This window comes from Scylla paramamosain, chromosome 24 (genome assembly GCF_035594125.1).
Source record: "Scylla paramamosain isolate STU-SP2022 chromosome 24, ASM3559412v1, whole genome shotgun sequence".
NCBI lineage: Eukaryota > Metazoa > Arthropoda > Malacostraca > Decapoda > Portunidae > Scylla > Scylla paramamosain.
The window spans coordinates 9,968,328-9,986,632 of record NC_087174.1 but is presented as its reverse complement, the minus strand read 5'-3'; the positions used below and the strand labels follow the sequence as shown (position 1 = coordinate 9,986,632).

At 43.0% G+C, this 18,305-nt stretch overlaps 1 protein-coding gene across 7 annotated transcripts in view; it reads right to left on the bottom strand.

Annotated features, from left to right (window-relative positions):
* LOC135112723 (serine/threonine-protein kinase DCLK1-like) overlaps nucleotides 1-18,305 on the bottom strand; it is a 115,410-nt gene that overhangs the window by 10,776 nt on the left and 86,329 nt on the right. For all 7 annotated transcript variants that reach the window (XR_010274547.1, XR_010274546.1, XR_010274544.1 and 4 more), the window contains exons 3-5: nucleotides 6,558-6,654; nucleotides 1,475-1,594; nucleotides 741-921 (exon numbers count right to left, since the gene is read on the bottom strand). Coding sequence is in view for 4 of the 7 variants with exons in the window: in XM_064027480.1 (XP_063883550.1) it covers nucleotides 741-921; nucleotides 1,475-1,594; nucleotides 6,558-6,654 (398 nt within the window). In the remaining 3 variants the exon portion in view is untranslated. The remainder of the gene's footprint in view (nucleotides 1-740; nucleotides 922-1,474; nucleotides 1,595-6,557; nucleotides 6,655-18,305) is intronic.

Here is an 18,305-nt window from a genome sequence, read left to right as displayed (position 1 = left end):
GTAAATGAAAAGTTATGTAGGTAGTCTGTAATCTGGGAAGTGTTGAGTATATAATGTTGCATGAATAGATAAATGTATGTAATAAAAGTAGCTGGTGTGCAGTTTAATTATTATGCAAAATCTGGCTTCATATAAACGGAATGCAAATGGAAAATAATCATAATACACTGTAATCTATAATCTGGGAAGCATTGAGTATGTAATGCTGTACAAATAAACAAATGTATGTACTGAAAACTAATAATACATCCTATAATACATTTGGGTATGTAAATAAAAATGTTCAGGAATAAATTCAAGGCATGAGAGTTTGCATCTTGATTGAGTTCCTCCTCCCCTTCCAGAAAAAACAACCAACATTTTTCCGTGTGTGGATGGGAAAACTGCAGCCCTACTGGCTGAAAACAAAATTTTTCTGAAAGGTCCAGGTCATGTCCTTGGCTGTATGTCTGAGTTAGAGCTGAATCATCTCTCTGACTAATGTGTCTAGGCCGTGGTAACCCGACCTGTGAGTGACTTACAGCCATATTCTGAAACACTTCTGCACCACACTTCCACTACTTTCAAAAGACTCTAGTTGGAAATTACATGTATTTTTAAGTGTTTTTATGGCTTTTATAACAGATCAACAAGATATCTACATTATTAATGGGAAAACACTTGAAAACCCAGCTAATCATCTCTGTGGCCTTTGAAAATAGTCATGGTGAAAGAGCAATGTTTCTGAATATGAGCCTTACTTTGAGGTGACGCAGGATGGAAAGATGATGTTTTCCAGGCCGCCACATGCCACATGGCCATTGTGCTGGTAGTGGTGATGCTGCTGCTGCTGCTGCTGCTGCTGATAGGTGTGTGTGTTGGGTTGACTCAGCCGCTTGTGATGGTGACCAGCTGGCTTCCGGGGCGACCGTGGTAAACTGCCTGTGGTGGGAATGAGCAACATGTCAGTGTCCCTTGGTGTAATGAAAAGTACTGAAAAAACTGCCTGTTGTGAGAGTAAGCAATGTATCAGTATCACTTAGAGAAGAAAAAAAAATGAATGAAAAAAAAATAAGTAAGTAAAAAATACTGATCAAATAATTACCTTTTAGCTCTTCAATACTTTTAACATCATCATTATTTTGTTTAATTTCCTAATTTTTTTCCTTACAAGTTATACAGCTTATGAATTTAACAACTATTTTATTTCAAGCATAAGTTTTCTGGATGCTTTTCTCTACAATACCTTTTACACACCCTTTCAAAACTTTTCATATTTTAGAAACACATATAGTAACAAAATGCAAATACCCTAATTTTATTTAAGAACAGAACTTACTTTGAATTTCAAAATTCAAGCACATGCACCAACATTCTAATCCAATATTCTCATCCAAAGTTTGCCTTCTCAAAACTTGTATAGTGAAAGCAACAGGTGCCTTCCCTCAACTTCTCCCTGAGCTTGAAGGGCTGGAGGGGTGCTGGAGAGGCTTACCTGGGCCATCATATATGGCGAGAGGCGACACAGCTCGGCCACGCGGCTTGGGGGAGGGCATGCGGCGGGGGCGACGGGGGCTGAGAGGGCACTTGACAAGGGGCTGGATGGTCTTGCACTCTGGAAGGATAGAGAGAAAAGACTTTGAGCACATAATTATTTTTTTCTTTGTGTAAGAGGGGCAGTGAGATAAGAAAAGACAGAAGATAGGAAAGTAAAGTTGCTGTAGTAGTAAACAATGCCCTCTGTTCACCAATAACTCACATCCCCCTAAAACAAACCTTCCATTCTATCCAACACAAAAACACAACAGCAACCAGACCATTCACCCACAAAAAAAAACATTACATTATGCATCATTACTCAACATTCACACAGATTCCACAACAAGTTCACACCCCTCACCTGACCACCCCCTACAAAAAATAAATAAATAAAATAAAAATAAATAAATAAATAAATAAATAAATAAGTGAATAAATAAAAATAAAAATATATTCATCACTATTCTATATTTACACCATATTCCACAAGCCCACCCTGAAATATTGCACTGAACTGGACTTTTCATCACCCACAACAATTCCACAGGTGTCGAAGCACTCAATGGCAACAGCAGGTGTGGACGCCACTGTGCTGACCCAGACTGGCAGGGACGGGGAAAACAGGGAGGCAATTTTGTCCAAGTAAGGTAAAGACAGTGGGGAAACTTTGGCCTTGGAATCCTCAAAACTTTCCTCACCTGGCAGCTTAAGTTTGGCACTCCTTGGCACTGGTGGTGGTGGTGGTGTAGGAAAGTGGAGCAGAGATACATATATGGAGAGACTTATCTGGTTTTATTTATTATTGTTATTCTTATATTTTATTATTACTATTATTATTATCGGCTCTGGTACCATTATTTTTTTATTATGTATATATTCAAAAGAATGTCAAGACTAAATTAGCTTACTTTTTTTTTTTACTTTCTTTGATGTTTTGGATGAGAAAAGTTATGCAGGGACTTTTCTCCTTTTTTTCTCTTTTTTTTCATCTTTTTTTTTTCTCTCTCTTTCTCAGCTAGACTCTGAGATACAAAAACAATCACTTACAATTTGCTTTTATTTACCGTATCTATTGCTTTAACTTATTTTACCCAATACATTAATGAATTTTGTTTGTTGAGTTTTATTTGAATTTTGTAACAGAAATAAGACTTGTTCAGCACAGTTGCTTGTAGTTCTCCTGGGTAGTTTTGTTTCATGTCATTTTTCTTTTCTTTTTCTTTTCTTAATTTGGTAGGCGCCATGTTCTCTCCCCGACCAACCTCGCAAAAGGCGTATTCCAGCCCAAGGGGAAGGAGGCACCAGCTTCATGTACCATATTCTGAAACACTTCTTCCCGCACCTCTATTACTTTCAAGAGGCTCTAGTTGAAGTTACACGGGTTTTGAAATGTGTCTTTATGGTTCTAATGACAGATTAACAAGATTTCTACATTATCGACTGGAGAAACACTCTTGGGAACCCGGCTAATGATTTCTGTGGCCTTTGAAAACAGTTGTGGTGAGAGAGAGAGAGCAAAGCGTTTCACGGGAGTGGCAGACATCCTACTCACGCCAAAACTTCCACATTTCTTCCCTCCTCTCCTTCCTTCTTTGCAGCACTTGCCTCTCTGACGCAGCTTAATCAGAGTTACTGGAGTGAGTCTGGGTTTGTGGGGGAATATTGTGAGTCTGTATTGAGTTAAAAGTATTGATGTTTATGATTTATGAATGAGGAGACTGAAGAGGATAAAAATTGGAAAAGATGGGAAGGGATTGGAGGTGGTGGTTGTGGAGAAACGGGAGGAGGAGGAGGAGGAGGACTCTTATTCTTTACCTTACTCTCCTTACATGAAATACTACTATCAATCGTGTGTGTGTGTGTGTGTGTGTGTGTGTGTGTGTGTGTGTGTGTGTGTGTGTGTGTGTGTGTGTGTGTGTGTGTGTGCCTATACATGTGCACACGCGTTACTCAAAAAAAATTGGGCGCACACAACACTCGCCCATCCCTCCCAAATCGAGCGGCACACACACACACACACACACACACACACACACACACACACACACACACACACACACACACACACACACACACACACACACACACACATAAATACTCGACACAATTCTGACAAAACGGACCCACTTCCTCTTCCATTGTCCCTCGCTGCGCACTCTTTCACGCGGAACGGGCCAGCCACAGTCATACAGTCGCCGCCACCACGCATAATCAGTTGGTTATCTGAGTGGAATTTACGGGCAGAGCAGGAGCGGCGGTGCGTCTGTGCGTCTGTTCCTGTGTCTGTTTGGGGGGCTAGTCATTTGGTACAAGGATAGATGGTCATATAAGCCTCAAGTCAGATGATCCTCAAGACAGATCGGCCTGACTGTAAATAGGGGGATCCATATGCTGCCTTCACGAAGCCTGTAGTTTAAATGCCTAAGTCTAAAGGCATTTGTACTCAGGCCGATCTGTCTTGAGGATCATTTAATCTGAGGCCTATGTGACCTGAGTACCATCCGCCCCGGTGCCTTTTGACTGTTTGTCCCTGGTCCTGTGTGTCCCTCATGCCCCGAGCTCTGTTTGGTGTGAGGATGATGAGAGAGAGAGAGAGAGAGAGAGAGAGAGAGAGAGAGAGAGAGAGAGAGAGAGAGAGAGAGAGAGAGAGAGAGAGAGAGAGAGAGAGAGAGAGAGAGAGAGAGAGAGAATCGGCTGAATGAGAACAAAAGAGCGTGAGAATGCGTCGATGAGTGAGATTAAAACGTCTTGGGGGGGGAGAGAGAGAGAGAGAGAGAGAGAGAGAGAGAGAGAGAGAGAGAGAGAGAGAGAGAGAGAGAGAGAGAGAGAGAGAGAGAGTATATTATTTACAACAACTAAAGATACTCAATGAAACTCGGTAACTAAAAAAAAATAAATAAATGAAAATAAAAAATGAAAAAAAATAAACCGTACCCTTACTGAGTTGGTACAATACGACCCAGTTCTCGCGGTCCTATCGTAAGTTAATCAGTCACTCATTTAATCAGTTCCGCTAAATCCTGCTAAGATGAAAGACGTGAATTTGCAATCTTATCTCGATCCGAACTAAGCGCTGCATTTTATATCTTCGGAAAAAAAAAAGTTACCAAAGAAAAAGAAGAAGAAAAAAAGAAAAGCATAAACAAAATCGAGTTTCTGCTGAATCCATTGTTACTATCACCATTCACCATTACAAATATCATCACCATTTCTAGTCAACATCGTAAGTCATCACCAGTCACCCATAAGCAAACATCCTTTCTACTCCCCACCATCATCATAGTCAATCATCACTAATCACTGTAAACAATCACCATTTTTAGTCACCACCAACATTCACCACCACAGCATCACCATAAACGATCACCATTTCTAGTCCACCAACATTCACCACCACCACCAGTCACCATCACAAAACCATAATCACAATCACCAAGCACCCCATCAGCAGCTTACATCAGCACGCCTCACGCACCAAAACAGCACGGGTAGCGCCTCTCAGTCTCCCGCCGACACACTTTTCCCTCGCTTCCTCAAGGTCTGATTTACTTGGCGAGACTGTGCCCTCACTCCCACTCCCTCCCATTATCAGGTGGTCACAGATGGTCACAGGTGGTCAATTCCCAACGCACGTAACCTGAACTAGTACCCCTGAGCCACAATTCGTATACCAAGTCACACTAGCGGGTCACGAAGGGCGAGGAAGAGGAATGTGTCAAAATCACCGTTATCTGGATGTGCGTGTGTTCATGTGTGCAGTAGTAGTTGCGTGTGGGTGGCGTGTGAGGGATGGCAGGTGAGAGAGAGAGAGAGAGAGAGAGAGAGAGAGAGAGAGAGAGAGAGAGAGAGAGAGAGAGAGAGAGAGAGAGAGAGAGAGAGAGAGAGAGAGAGAGAGAGAGAGAGAGAGAGAGAGAGAGAGAGAGAGAGAGAGAGAGAGAGAGAGAGAGAGAGAGAGAGAGAGAGAGAGAGAGAGAGAGAGAGAGAGAGAGAGAGAGAGAGAGAGAGAGAGAGAGGGAGAGAGAGAGAGAGAGAGAGAGAGAGAGAGAGAGAGAGAGAGAGAGAAACGCCCTAGCCTGTGGGAGAGCCGCTCCTCCCACACTCCCGCAGATTACACGGCGGCGGGGAACGAATCAGGTAATACAAGGTTTCCGGCGAGACGAACTTGGAAGACCGTCTTAGACTCAACAACACGGTCTTTTATTTTCGCTCCCCGGCTCTGTTTGGGGACTCAGGGACGCGAAGGGCACCACAAGACGCAATACCATCCCCTATACTCTCATTGCAGAGGCGCAATAAACAGGTCACGCCACGCCTTGCATAACATTATCAGGGTTACCGTGACACGCGAGTCAGGCTGCGGCCCGTGACCGTACCCTGTCGTCGGGACTTACCACACGCTAGCCTGGTCCTGCCCTCCCTCCTTCACTCACGCCCTAATACCAACCAGGCTTTAACACACTAGTACATGCTGTTATTATACCACGCCCTGCCTCACTTCCTCACACCACCAACCTCACACATACACACAATAGCCTGATCTTGCCCTCCCTCACCCCCTTATACCAGGCTCTCATACACATGCTTGTCTGGTCTCGGCCTCCCTCACTCCCTCACATACACGAATACATGTCGCTATAGTACCACGCCCTGCCTCATACATCAAGCCTTATTCACCCTTAAGTAACTACGACAGGTACTCTCCACCTTCGTGCCTCACATGTGCCAATCCACCCTTCCCTCACATTCCATCTCCACCAGATACGATCAATCTCCAACAGCTGATCACGCTCTGCCACGTCAACCAATGTATCGACTGGAAAAACACTCGCTAAACTTCACCTTCTCACGCACGCACTACACGCACACACCCATACAGCCACGCCACACACTCACCCCCTCAGCCAGCCATGCCAAAATACTCATCCATCCAGCCATCCAGCCACACCAATCACTCACACACTCATTCACTCTCCCCATCCAACCACGCCATGCATTCGCGCACTCACGTAATTTACCCAGCCACCCAGCCACGCACTCACCTTCATTGTCCAGGTCGAAGTCATCATGGGAGAGTCTCTCAGGCCCGTAGGCGATGAAGATGTCGTCGTCGAAGAAGAAATCCCGAAGACTGACGACCTGCGGGAGAAGACGGAAAAAGTTATTACCGCGTCCTGAGAGAGAGAGAGAGAGAGAGAGAGAGAGAGAGAGAGAGAGAGAGAGAGAGAGAGAGAGAGAGAGAAAACCACTGTCGTAAACTTGATAAAAGCCTTGATAACTTGACAAGGCAAACACTAAAGCTACAAATATTCCACTAACACGTCCCCGCCAAGAAGGAAACGAGTAACAATCAGTAACTTTTGTCTGTGAAACGTGACTCTAAGCTCGTGATGTGCGTGTGTGTGCTCAAGGTTACTGCGGTTATGCTCTTGTCCTTCCTAGACTCTGGGTAATGTATTGTAATCTTAAACGCATTCAGTTCTTGTAAAGACTGTTTTAAGACTGTTCTCAAACGTCATGCAGTTGATTAGTCGTGTTCTCATGGATGTCTAAATCTTTTTTCTCACTGAAGATGTAGAATCCTTGTAAAACTAACACTACATAAGAATAAAAGGGAATATGGGAAGCTACAACGCATTCAGCTCTCACAAGGACTGTTTTAAGACTGTTTTCAAAGGTCACACAATTAATTAGTCGTGTTTAAATGTTTTTTTTTTTTTTCCACTAAAGATGCAGAATCCTTGTCAAACTAACACTTCATAAAAATGAGAAAATAAGGGAAGTTACAAGAAGCCGTCATACCTACACATGCATGAAATGTACCTATCCCCTTCCGCCTATCATCCGTATCCATACATTTATCTAATCACCATTTTGAAGTCCTCTAATGACTCCGCACTAACAGCCTGATTACTAAGTCTATTCCATTTATACACCAGAATCATGAAAACTCCTTGAAAACCCGAATGGCTTGCACCACAGCTTGTTATAAGTAGTAAGGGTAAAACCACTTGAAAACGCCCCAATGACTTCCACCACAGCTTCTTATAAGTAGTATGGATAAAACACTGAAATGTTTGAATGTATCTAGGACTGGCACTGAAGATAACACAGGACAGCAAGGGAAATATAAAAGAGGAGGAAAAAATGATCATTCAAAAAGGAGCGATGACACAGGATGACATTAAGGGAAAGATATGACGAAAGGCCTTGAATGAGGAGAAAAATTATCGTTTAAGAAGAAAAGATAACAGAGATAAAACGTGACAGAAAAGGGAGGAGAGAGGAAAAGCCTTGAATAGGGAGGTAAAAAATATCATTCCGGGAGGAGAGACAGGGAAGGAGAAAAAAGGCCTTGAAAGGGGAGGGAAATGATAGATCGAAAAGTGTTTGATGATGAAGGCGTGAAGGCGTGGCAGAAAAGATAAAAGACCAAGTATAGGAAGGAAAAATGATACTGATAATGATAATGAAGTCAGGAAGGCATGGTAAACTCTGGAACTCCCTGCCTGCTTCTGTATTTCCACCTTCCTATGAACTGAATTCGTTCAAGAGGGAGGTTTCAAGACACTTATCCTTTTCAATTTTTGACTACCGCTTTGGACCCTTTTATGGGACTGGCATCTCAGTGGGCCTTTTTTTTTTTTACTGGATTTTTGTTGACCTTGGCCAGTGTCCCTCCTATATATATATAAACAAAAAAATCACGGAAAAGAGAAAAGCGAGAAAAAAGCGAGTAGATTGGTAAACTACAATAACTTAGGAAGGAAAGACATTTGAATAGTCGAAGGAGAAAGTTTTGACAGAAAGGAATAAATAAAAAAAAATATAAAAAAAACACTTCACGGAATACTAACAAGAAATAGAATACTAAAAAAATAGAGCATTCGACACGATAAGACAGACGCAAATGATAGAAGAACAAAGGAGATTCACTTGGAAAAAAATATAAAAATAAATAAACACGGAGATTAGATGGTTACAAGTGTAAGAAAAGTAGGATTAGTAGTGAAATTTGCAAGAAAGGGGAAAAAATTTGAAAAAAAAAAAAATGAGATGAAATGGTTACAAAGGATGAGAGGAAACATCTAATTAAGGAATTTACTAGAAAAAAGGAAAAAGGAAAGATTTGAAAAGTGAGATGAAATGGATACAAAGAACAGGAGAAAAAGAGAAAAAGGGCTTAGCTGAGAAATTACCTGAAAAAAAGGAAAGGAAAATAAATAAAAAAAGATAAAATATATACAAAGGATGAGATAAAAAAGAATAACTGATAAATTTGCTAGAAAAAAAAAGAAAAGAAAAGATTTGAAAAGGAAGATGAAACTGTTACAAAGGGAAGGGAAAAAAGACTAGCTGAGAGAGAGAAAAACTGCTGAGGAAAGAGGTTGTGGGTTGATGTGCTGATTAAGGTGCTGACTTTGGTTTTATCCGAGACAGAATCAAGCCGACGAAGGAGGGAAGGGCGGGACTGAAGGAGAGGTGATAGAATTAAAGGGTAGAGCTGAGGAGAAAGAGTTAGGGAGTGAAGGAAGAGGAATGGAGGGAAGGATGAAGGACAGAAGGTCAGGAAAGGAGAGGAAAAAAATAAAAGGAAATTGTGAGGTAGGAATAACAGGAGAAAAGGAGTGATAATAAAAGAAAATCTTGAAAGAGAAGGGGAAAAAATAAAAGGAGAGAATATTGAAAGACCAGATATGGAAAGGAATGTTACGAGGAAGAAATAAGAAATAAGAAAACGAATACAAGGAAGGAAAATAAGGAAAAAAATTCAAATTAAGAAAAAAGGAAAGAGAATAATATAAGGTATGGAAATAAGGAGACGAGTTGAAGGAAGAAAAAGGAAACAAGAGGAAAAATACTAAAAATAAAAAAGGAGAGAATGGAATTTTGACATATAAAAAAAAGGAAAACCCGTAAGAAAGACAGAGTGGAGGAAGGAAAAAAAAAAGGGAGGGAATTAAACTAGGGACGACAAGGGTGAAGGAAAAAAAAAATAGAAGAGAGGAGAGAGAAGACCGGAGAGGAGAGGAAAGAAGAAAAAGGACAGGAGAGACAGGAAAGAAGAAAAAGGAGAGGAGAGACAGGAGAGAAGAGAGGAGAGGTGTACATACAATATTGATCGCCCTACCAATGTTGACTCACCACCGCGACACACACACACACACACACACACACACACACACACACACACACACACACACACACACACACACACACACACACACACACACACACACACACACACACACACACACACACACACACACACACACACACACACACACACACGCGCGAATCGATCAGAGGTTTACGTGTATTAGTGTTGTCCTAGCGCTGCCGGATCATAAATGCACACACACGTCTCTCTCTCTCTCTCTCTCTCTCTCTCTCTCTCTCTCTCTCTCTCTCTCTCTCTCTCTCTCTCTCTCTCTCTCTCTCTCTCTCTCTCGTACATGATTCACATCCCATTCTACGAACTTATAAATAACTAACCACAACACCAATCAGTCAGCCACTCTCTCTCTCTCTCTCTCTCTCTCTCTCTCTCTCTCTCTCTCTCTCTCTCTCTCTCTCTCTCTCTCTCTCTCTCTCTCTCTCTCTCTCTCTCTCTCTCTCTCCTTACACTACACCATGTAAAATATTCAAAAATCATATTACCAAAAGAAACCCAGACGAATTAAACAAAAGTAAATAAAAAAGACAAAACAAATACTGAAATCAACAAAAAATAAGGAAAACCAAAGAAAGATGAAAGTGAAACAGACAAAAAAGAGAATTGCAGAAGGACGTGGATGTCAAGAAAATGATAAAATACAATAAACAAGTAAAATAAACAAAGATAAGAATAAAAAATAAAAAAAAAACACAGCTTTTCCCTCTCGGTGCTTCGTCTCAATCTCTCATCAGCAACCCTCCTCGTCAGCCTCCTCCATGACACAGCTGACGTCACCCCATGTCTTCGTGACCGGGAGGCATGAGGCGCCCAAGTGTGTGGTGGGAAAGATGGGGAAGGGAAGATAGGTGAGGGAAGGCGAGCAGGTGTGACGGGAGGAGGGAGGGAGGAGGAAAGAAGGAAGATGGAGGAAAGCTGGAAAGGTGACAGGTGTGCTGGGGAGGAGGGAGGGAAGAAGGACAGGGAGGAGAAGTTGATAGGGATTGGGGAGAAGGGGAGAGGAACAATGGGAAAGGTATGGAGAGGTAGAGGGAAGGTGGGCAGGTGTGTTTAGGAGATGGGAGGTAAGAGAGGGAAGGGTGGTGTGAAAGGGAGAGGGAGGGGGAGGAAAGAAGGTAAGGGAAGGTGTGGGGAGGGAAGGTAGACAGGTGTGTTGAAAAGAGGGAGGGGAGAGGAAAGAAGGGAAATATAATAAAGGAGGTAAGAAAGAAAAAGGGGGACAGATGTGCTGGGAGAGGAGGAGGAAAGGAAAGAAGATAAGGGAGGGGAAATGAGGACAGGTGTGTTGGGGAGAGGGAGAGGGAGAGGAAAGTGTGTTAGAGCACCAGGTGACTGTGTGTGTGTGTGTGTGTGTGTGTGTGTGTGTGTGTGTGTGTGTGTGTGTGTGTGTGTGTGTGTGTGTGTGTGTGTGTGTGTGTGTGTGTGTGTGTGTGTGTGTGTGTGTGTGTCAGACCCGGTAGATGATTGATTGGGAAAGTACCTGTGTTTACCTGAATGTCACCTGGGCACTGCTACCTGGAGAGAGAGAGAGAGAGAGAGAGAGAGAGAGAGAGAGAGAGAGAGAGAGAGAGAGAGAGAGAGAGAGAGAGAGAGAGAGAGAGAGAGAGAGAGAGAGAGAGAGAGAGAGAGAGAGAGAAAGAGAAAGAGAGAGACTAATCCACTAATCCTTATTACCAGTAACGACCAGCATTTCCCAAAATAGCACGACCATCTATGACTTCTCACCACAACCACCTGCTTACACCTGACCCTAACGACAGCAGACCCCCATCATAGGATCACCCAGGTAATGACGACGACCGGGCAGCGACAAAATGCACCTGCCCGTGACGACTACCACTACCACCACGACCACCTTGCAGTCTGCCCACCTGGACACAGCTTTCACCTTCCAGCGTCACCTTCACCTCGACTCCCCCCGCGGCAACACCTGGACTCCTGCACTCATTAGCCGTCCTGACTCACCTCTCGCCCTCACCTGTGACCCACTCTTCAAAACCCTCCTGATGCTGTGAATACTTATAAATCTGACCTTTCCTGCATGTTTACTTTTTTTATGTAACAGAGGCACTGGCCAAGGGCAAGAAAAAAAGGCCTACTGAGGTGCTATTTACTAAGAGGTGGAAGTTTTTGAGTAGAATAAGTGTAGGTGGAGAGACTGGAAAGGGTGGAGAGGCATAAGTGGACTATAGATGACCAAGGGTGGAGGTGGAAAGGAACCTAACCTATTCCGGAGGGGAGGAAGAGGAAGGAAGACATTTACCTACATTTACCTAGCCACCACCACCACCACCACCACCACCACCACCACCACCACCACCTCCTCCTCCTCCTCCTCCTCCTCCTCCTCCTCCTCCTCCTCCTCCTCCTCCTCCTCCTCCTCCTCCTCCTCCTCCTCCTCCTCCCTCGCCTCTATCGCCCCCCGTCAGATGGTAACGAGGCCTCCGCAGCGGCAGGTGGTGTGTTAAGGTGACAGGTGGCATGGGTGACGCTGTGACACTATTGAGGTTTGTCTGCGCTGCTCTGTTTGCCTCGATTATTATGAGGGAGATGACGCCGTGAAGAGACTGCTGTATAAGATCTGGCTATACAGTTTCTCTCTCTCTCTCTCTCTCTCTCTCTCTCTCTCTCTCTCTCTCTCTCTCTCTCTCTCTCTCTCTCTCTCTCTCTTTTTAGCCTGATTTTTTTTTATCTTATTGAGAAAGGTACAATAACAACAGGAGCAACAGCAGCAACTACTACTACAACTACAGCACCATCATCATCAACAACAATAACAACAACAACTCCATCACCACCACCACCACCACCACATCAACAACAACAACAACAACAACAACAACAACAACAACAGCAACACTAATTCCTGCACTCCAGCAGTTCTCAGTTGACCTACATTTGGCAGGCAAAAAAGTTATATTTATATTTTCAGAAACACGGATATGAAATTTGTATTTGCAACACTAAACATGCATGAGGGGGATGGAGAGCAGGGGCGGCTGGGGAAGGGGAAGAGGAGAGGGGAGGATGGGAAGGGGAGGATAGGAAGGGGAGTAAGGCAAAGGGAGGATGGGAAGATGATGGGAAGGAAAGGAATGGAAGGGAAGGGAGGGAAAGAGAGGATAGGAAGGGAAAGAAGAAAATGAGGAGGATGGGAAAGGGAAGAAAGGGAAGGAGAGGACAGGAAAGGGAGGATGGGAAGGGGAGGAAGGGAAGGGAAGGGAAGGGGAGGAAGGGAAGGAAGGCAAAGAAAGGAAGAGGAGGAGGGAAGGGGTGGATAGGAAGAGCGTGTCGGGGGTTGGGATGGAACACAGAGCAGGGAGCAGGTCAGGGAGGTCAAGTTAGGGGAGGTTAGGGAAGGGATTAACAGGTTCCCATGTGCTCACAAGTGTCATGTTAACAGGTCGCGTCCCTAGAGGAAGGCTGGATGTGGTGGTGTGTGAGTATGAGGTGAATCCCACAACAGTCAACCAGCCACGCCTCACCCTTACTCACCCTGTAGCTCAAGCTGTCTTCTGAACCACTTTGCTCTTTAATCAGGACTATACTCAAAGGCCACGGAGGTAATTAGTCAGATTCTCATGTTTGTTTTTTTCCTACTAATGGTAAAGAATGTTCATCTAGTGACAAATATGACAACACTAATGCAAAATCCACGTTAAATTAGCGATACAAATATGAACGCTTGAAAACTCCACAAGAGCCTGTTGAAAGTAGTCGAGATGAGACGCCAGAACGTTCAAGAATTCCCAAAAGAGTCACAAGGAAACGAGGATCAAACAGATTGAAATTCTTTGACTGCAATAGGTTCTCAAGTAAGATGAAACGTGGTGGTGGTGGACAGGTAATTACCTCAGTCAGCAAAAAGGATTAATTGAGTAGTTAAAACGTTTTTGGCATCTGTGTGTGTGTGTGTGTGTGTGTGTGTGTGTGTGTGTGTGTGTGTGTGTGTGTGTGTGTGTGTGTGTGTGTGTGTGTGTGTGTGTGTGTGTGTGTGTGTGTGTGTGTGTGTGATATCTTTGCCAAATAAATCTAGCCAACGTTATTGAAATGAAGTACAAAGCGTCATTAGCAAGTGCACTGCTAGGGAAAGAGTGAGTGAGTAGTTAAAACCACTTGGAGTTCGCGGTTTCATTTTTGTTCAATAAAACTATGAAGGGTTCCTGAAATGAAGTAAAACCTGTTATCAAAACTACTTGGTGCTTGTGGTTTCTATTTCACTCAATAAAACTACCAAGCATGACTCAAATGAACTAAAACATGACATCAATTAAAATTATCAGAAGCTCGTGGTGTTCATTTCTAAATAAAACTACCAAGAGTTTCTGAAATTAAGTAAAAAAAAAAAGAAAAAAGAAAAAAAAAAGTGATATTAATATTCAAAGGATTAATTAAGTGTGCCGCCGCCATGAGAACCTGCAAGCGAAATCTCATGAAACAACCAGTGAGGCGTGGCACCAAAGTAAAGAGCCGTGAGCTGTGAGGCATTGCAGTGAAGTGTGGCGGAATATGCACCAGAACGCAACTTTAATCAGGTGTAAGCAGGTGTGTGTCGAGGTGACCCTGAAGCAACACTGTGATGAAACTCCGGTAGGGTGTGCGCCGGCCTACACGTCTGTAATGAAAGGTGCAGGTTTGTCTGGCGTGAGTGTAATTAAGAGAAGTATGAGTGATGTGATGATGATGAAATACGATATGCAATACACTCAACATTACAAGTGTTTCTCCACACTGTAAGAATAATAACAATAATAATAATAATGATAATAGTAATAATAATAATAATAATAATAATAATAATAATAATAGTAGTAGTAGTAGTAGTAGTAGTAGTAGTAGTAGTAGTAGTAGTAGTAGTAGTAGTAGTAGTAGTAATAATAATAATAATAATAATAATAATAATAATAATAATAATAATAATAATAATAATAATAATAATGAGAAGAAGAAGAAGAAGAAGAAGAAGAAGAAGAAGAAGAAGAAGAAGAAGAAGAAGAAGAAGAAGAAGAAGAAGAAGAAGAAGAAGAAGGAGAGACAAGGACGAGAACGAGGAGGAGGAGAAGGAAGAAGAAAAAAGAGAAAAAAAAACAATAATAACCCTTTAAAACCACAACACCTCGTGAACAAAGACACACACACACACACACACACACACACACACACACACACACACACACACACACACACACACACACACACACACACACATCTGCAACACAAGGTCGTATAACAAGAACTGAGAAACACAATCCCACCTCCGTAACCTTGACTGAGGGAACACACAAGGAACACAACACGAGACGCAGAACAAGAAGAAAGAAAACTGGACTGCTGTTACGTGACTTGTGAAATGTGACGCAAAAGTAACGTAATTGGAGAAAAAAAAAGAGAAAGATAGGAAAAGGAAAATGAGAAAATATAATCAGAGAGGGGAAAGAAAGACAAAACGCAAAAAAAGGGAAAACGAACTAAAAGGAAAATAGCCACTTTCAGGAAACAACAACAACAACAACAACAACAACAACAACAACAACAACAACAACAACAACAACAATAACAACAACAACAACTACTACTACTACTACTATCAAGAGGAACCAGGAAAACAATCACATTCAAGGAAAAAACAAACAAAAGAAATTTACCTCGAGGCCTCAGATAAAATTACCCATAAATCTTGACCAAAAAAGGAAGAAAGAAAGAATGAAAGAAAGAAAAGAAAGAAAAAGAGGAAAATTTACATCCACGCCTTGAAAACTGGAAGACAACAACGGACAGAATAACGGAAACACACACACACACACACACACACACACACACACACACACACACACACACACACACACACACACACACACACACACACAAAGTTTAAGGATAAAATGCAGCAAAAGAATTCCTGTGGCAGCAGAGAGAAAGAAACAAAGGAAGAATGAGAGAAAGAATGAATGAAAGAAAGAAGAAAAAGCAAAGGAAAAAAAGAAGAGAAAGGAAAAAAAGGAAAACAAAATATCCAGCTTACAAACTTCCCCACACAAAAAAAATAAATAAATAAATATAACGACCGAGAAAATGTATCAAGGAAATAATTATAAATAGATAAATGAAAGAATAGATTAATAAATGTAAGTAAATAAGTAAATAAATAAATAAATAAACAGTACAATAAACATACAAACAAACGTAAGGGAAGTCAATCAAATAACAAAGCACGAAACATAAAGAAAACGGATGAAACCAAAAAGGAAAGAAAAGACAAGGAGAAATGGGAGGGACGAGGAAAAAAATAAATATATACTTTACAACAATATCAACAACTCCCCCACCACAACCCCCATCACCCCATCACCATCCCTCCCATCTCTCCCCCTATTAAATCCTCCTCTACCCAATTCTCTTCCCCAATGTCCTCTCCCATATTCACTACCCCTCCTAATATCCCCCATTCCTTTCCCCCTTAATATCCTATCCCTACCAACCTCCTATTCTCCCTCTCAGTAAGTCCACCCCTACCCATCACTCCTACGTAAACATCCCATCCTCACCAGCCGTCCCAGTGTTTCTCTCTCTCTCCCTCTTCCGCTGCTCCCTTCACCGTCCCCCATTCCCTCCCCCTCATGAACCCCAGGACGTGACACACCAAGCAAAATTCAAAGGCTGACGTGACGAGCCAGATGTGACGCAACGTAACACCACAAACCAGCCCACTTACAGCCCCGCCTTGCCCCGTCCCCGCCCAGCCTTGCCCCTTGTCTCTTGATTCACTTTGCCACGTTCAGCTCACCCACCCCCAAAAGTTCCCATAAGCTTATACTGCCCCATCAGTACCTGTCCTTAACTATTTCACTGATCGTAAGTATATAAAAAAAGTATTAATAAACTGAAAAGTTGAAGACTGTCCATATTTAATTTTCTACGACACTGCGGCATCTGGCGGCGGAGACCATGAAGTACAAGTGATATCTAGAATTGTTCACATTCAGAGAGCCCTAAATAAATAATAAATAAATAAGATTGCTTGCATGGAGGGAAAAAAAGCAAGAGACAAGGAAGAAGAGAGAGAGGTTGATTTTATCTTGACAAGGCTACAAAACAAAAAACTGTAGTACATTATTATCTAAAAATTGGTGCATGTGACACAGAGAAGTTAATTTTGTTTTGTCAAGGCAACAAAACAAAAGACTGTAGTGCAACATGTCGAAAAACAAATATACGTAAATATGGGTGAGCTATTCAGCACTAAAAGGGTTAAACCAGCTCCGCCAACCCCTACAAGCCATATCTTTTCCTTATTTTCATGCCTCGTTAACTTGTTTTTATGCTACATGTCTCGCCCCGCCGCCCTGTCTCACTTCACCCACTCGATGTTGTTTTGCTCTGTCGCTTTTCTATATATTTCGCTCCACCGCTCCATTCCATCCTCCTGCAGTGCCCCGTCTCATCTCCATGCTCCACTTCTCCCCATCTCGCCTTTTCCTTCCCCCACAATGCCCCGTCTCATCTCCATGCTCCACTTCTCCCCATCTCGCCTTTTCCTTCCCCCACAATGCCCCGTCTCATCTCCATGCTCCACTTCTCCCCGTCTCGCCTTTTCCTTCCTTCACAATGCCCCGTTCGAGTTCAAAAAAATGTTCCACTATGCCTGGTCTTGTTTTATCTTTCCCATAATGTTCCGTTTCATCAACAAATGCTCCTCTTTACTCTGCATTGTGTCCCAACTTGCTTATTCTCTCCCATAATGCTGCGCTTCGTCTCCATCCTACACTCCACTATGCCAAGTCAACCTCCATTCCACACCTATGCTCCACTTCAGCCCACCTCCACTCTCCACTCCACCCTGACTTACTATTCCTCTTCCAAGTCGGTTCCCAAGCCCGCCCCATCCCGCCCTGCCCTGTCCCGCCCCGCATGCCATATAAGGACGGGGGAGAGGGGTGAGGGGGGTAATATAAGCCTGCCATGAAACACACGTACGTACACCATATGAATGTGATACACGTACATGGGTTCTTATGTACACATGAATACGCACACAAGTCATCTAGGTGTACATAGCTATGCATGTCACGTGGGGTGGTAAACTTACATGACGCACATACACACTCACTTTCTCTCTCTCTCTCTCTCTCTCTCTCTCTCTCTCTCTCTCTCTCTCTCTCTCTCTCTCTCTCTCTCTCTCTCTCTGAACAAGATACAGTCATTGGTTCATAAGAGATAAAAAAAATAAGATAAGAAGTAATTCATTTAAAGTGTGTGTGTGTGTGTGTGTGTGTGTGTGTGTGTGTGTGTGTGTGTGTGTGTGTGTGTGTGTGTGTGTGTGTGTGTGTGTGTGTGTGTGTGTGTGTGTGATGCTATCTCTGGGCGTCTGGCATGCTGTGGGAGGGGAGGTGAGGGAGGGGGGAGAAGGAAAAGGGGGGAGGTGGGGGTGAGGGGAGAAGAAGGGGAAGAGGAAAGAAATCGAGGCCAAACAAAAGGACCTAAGGAGTACACCACCGAGAGAGAGAGAGAGAGAGAGAGAGAGAGAGAGAGAGAGAGAGAGAGAGAGAGAGAGAGAGAGAGAGAGAGAGAGAGAGAGAGAGAGAGAGAGAGAGAGAGAGAGGTATTATTATCACCT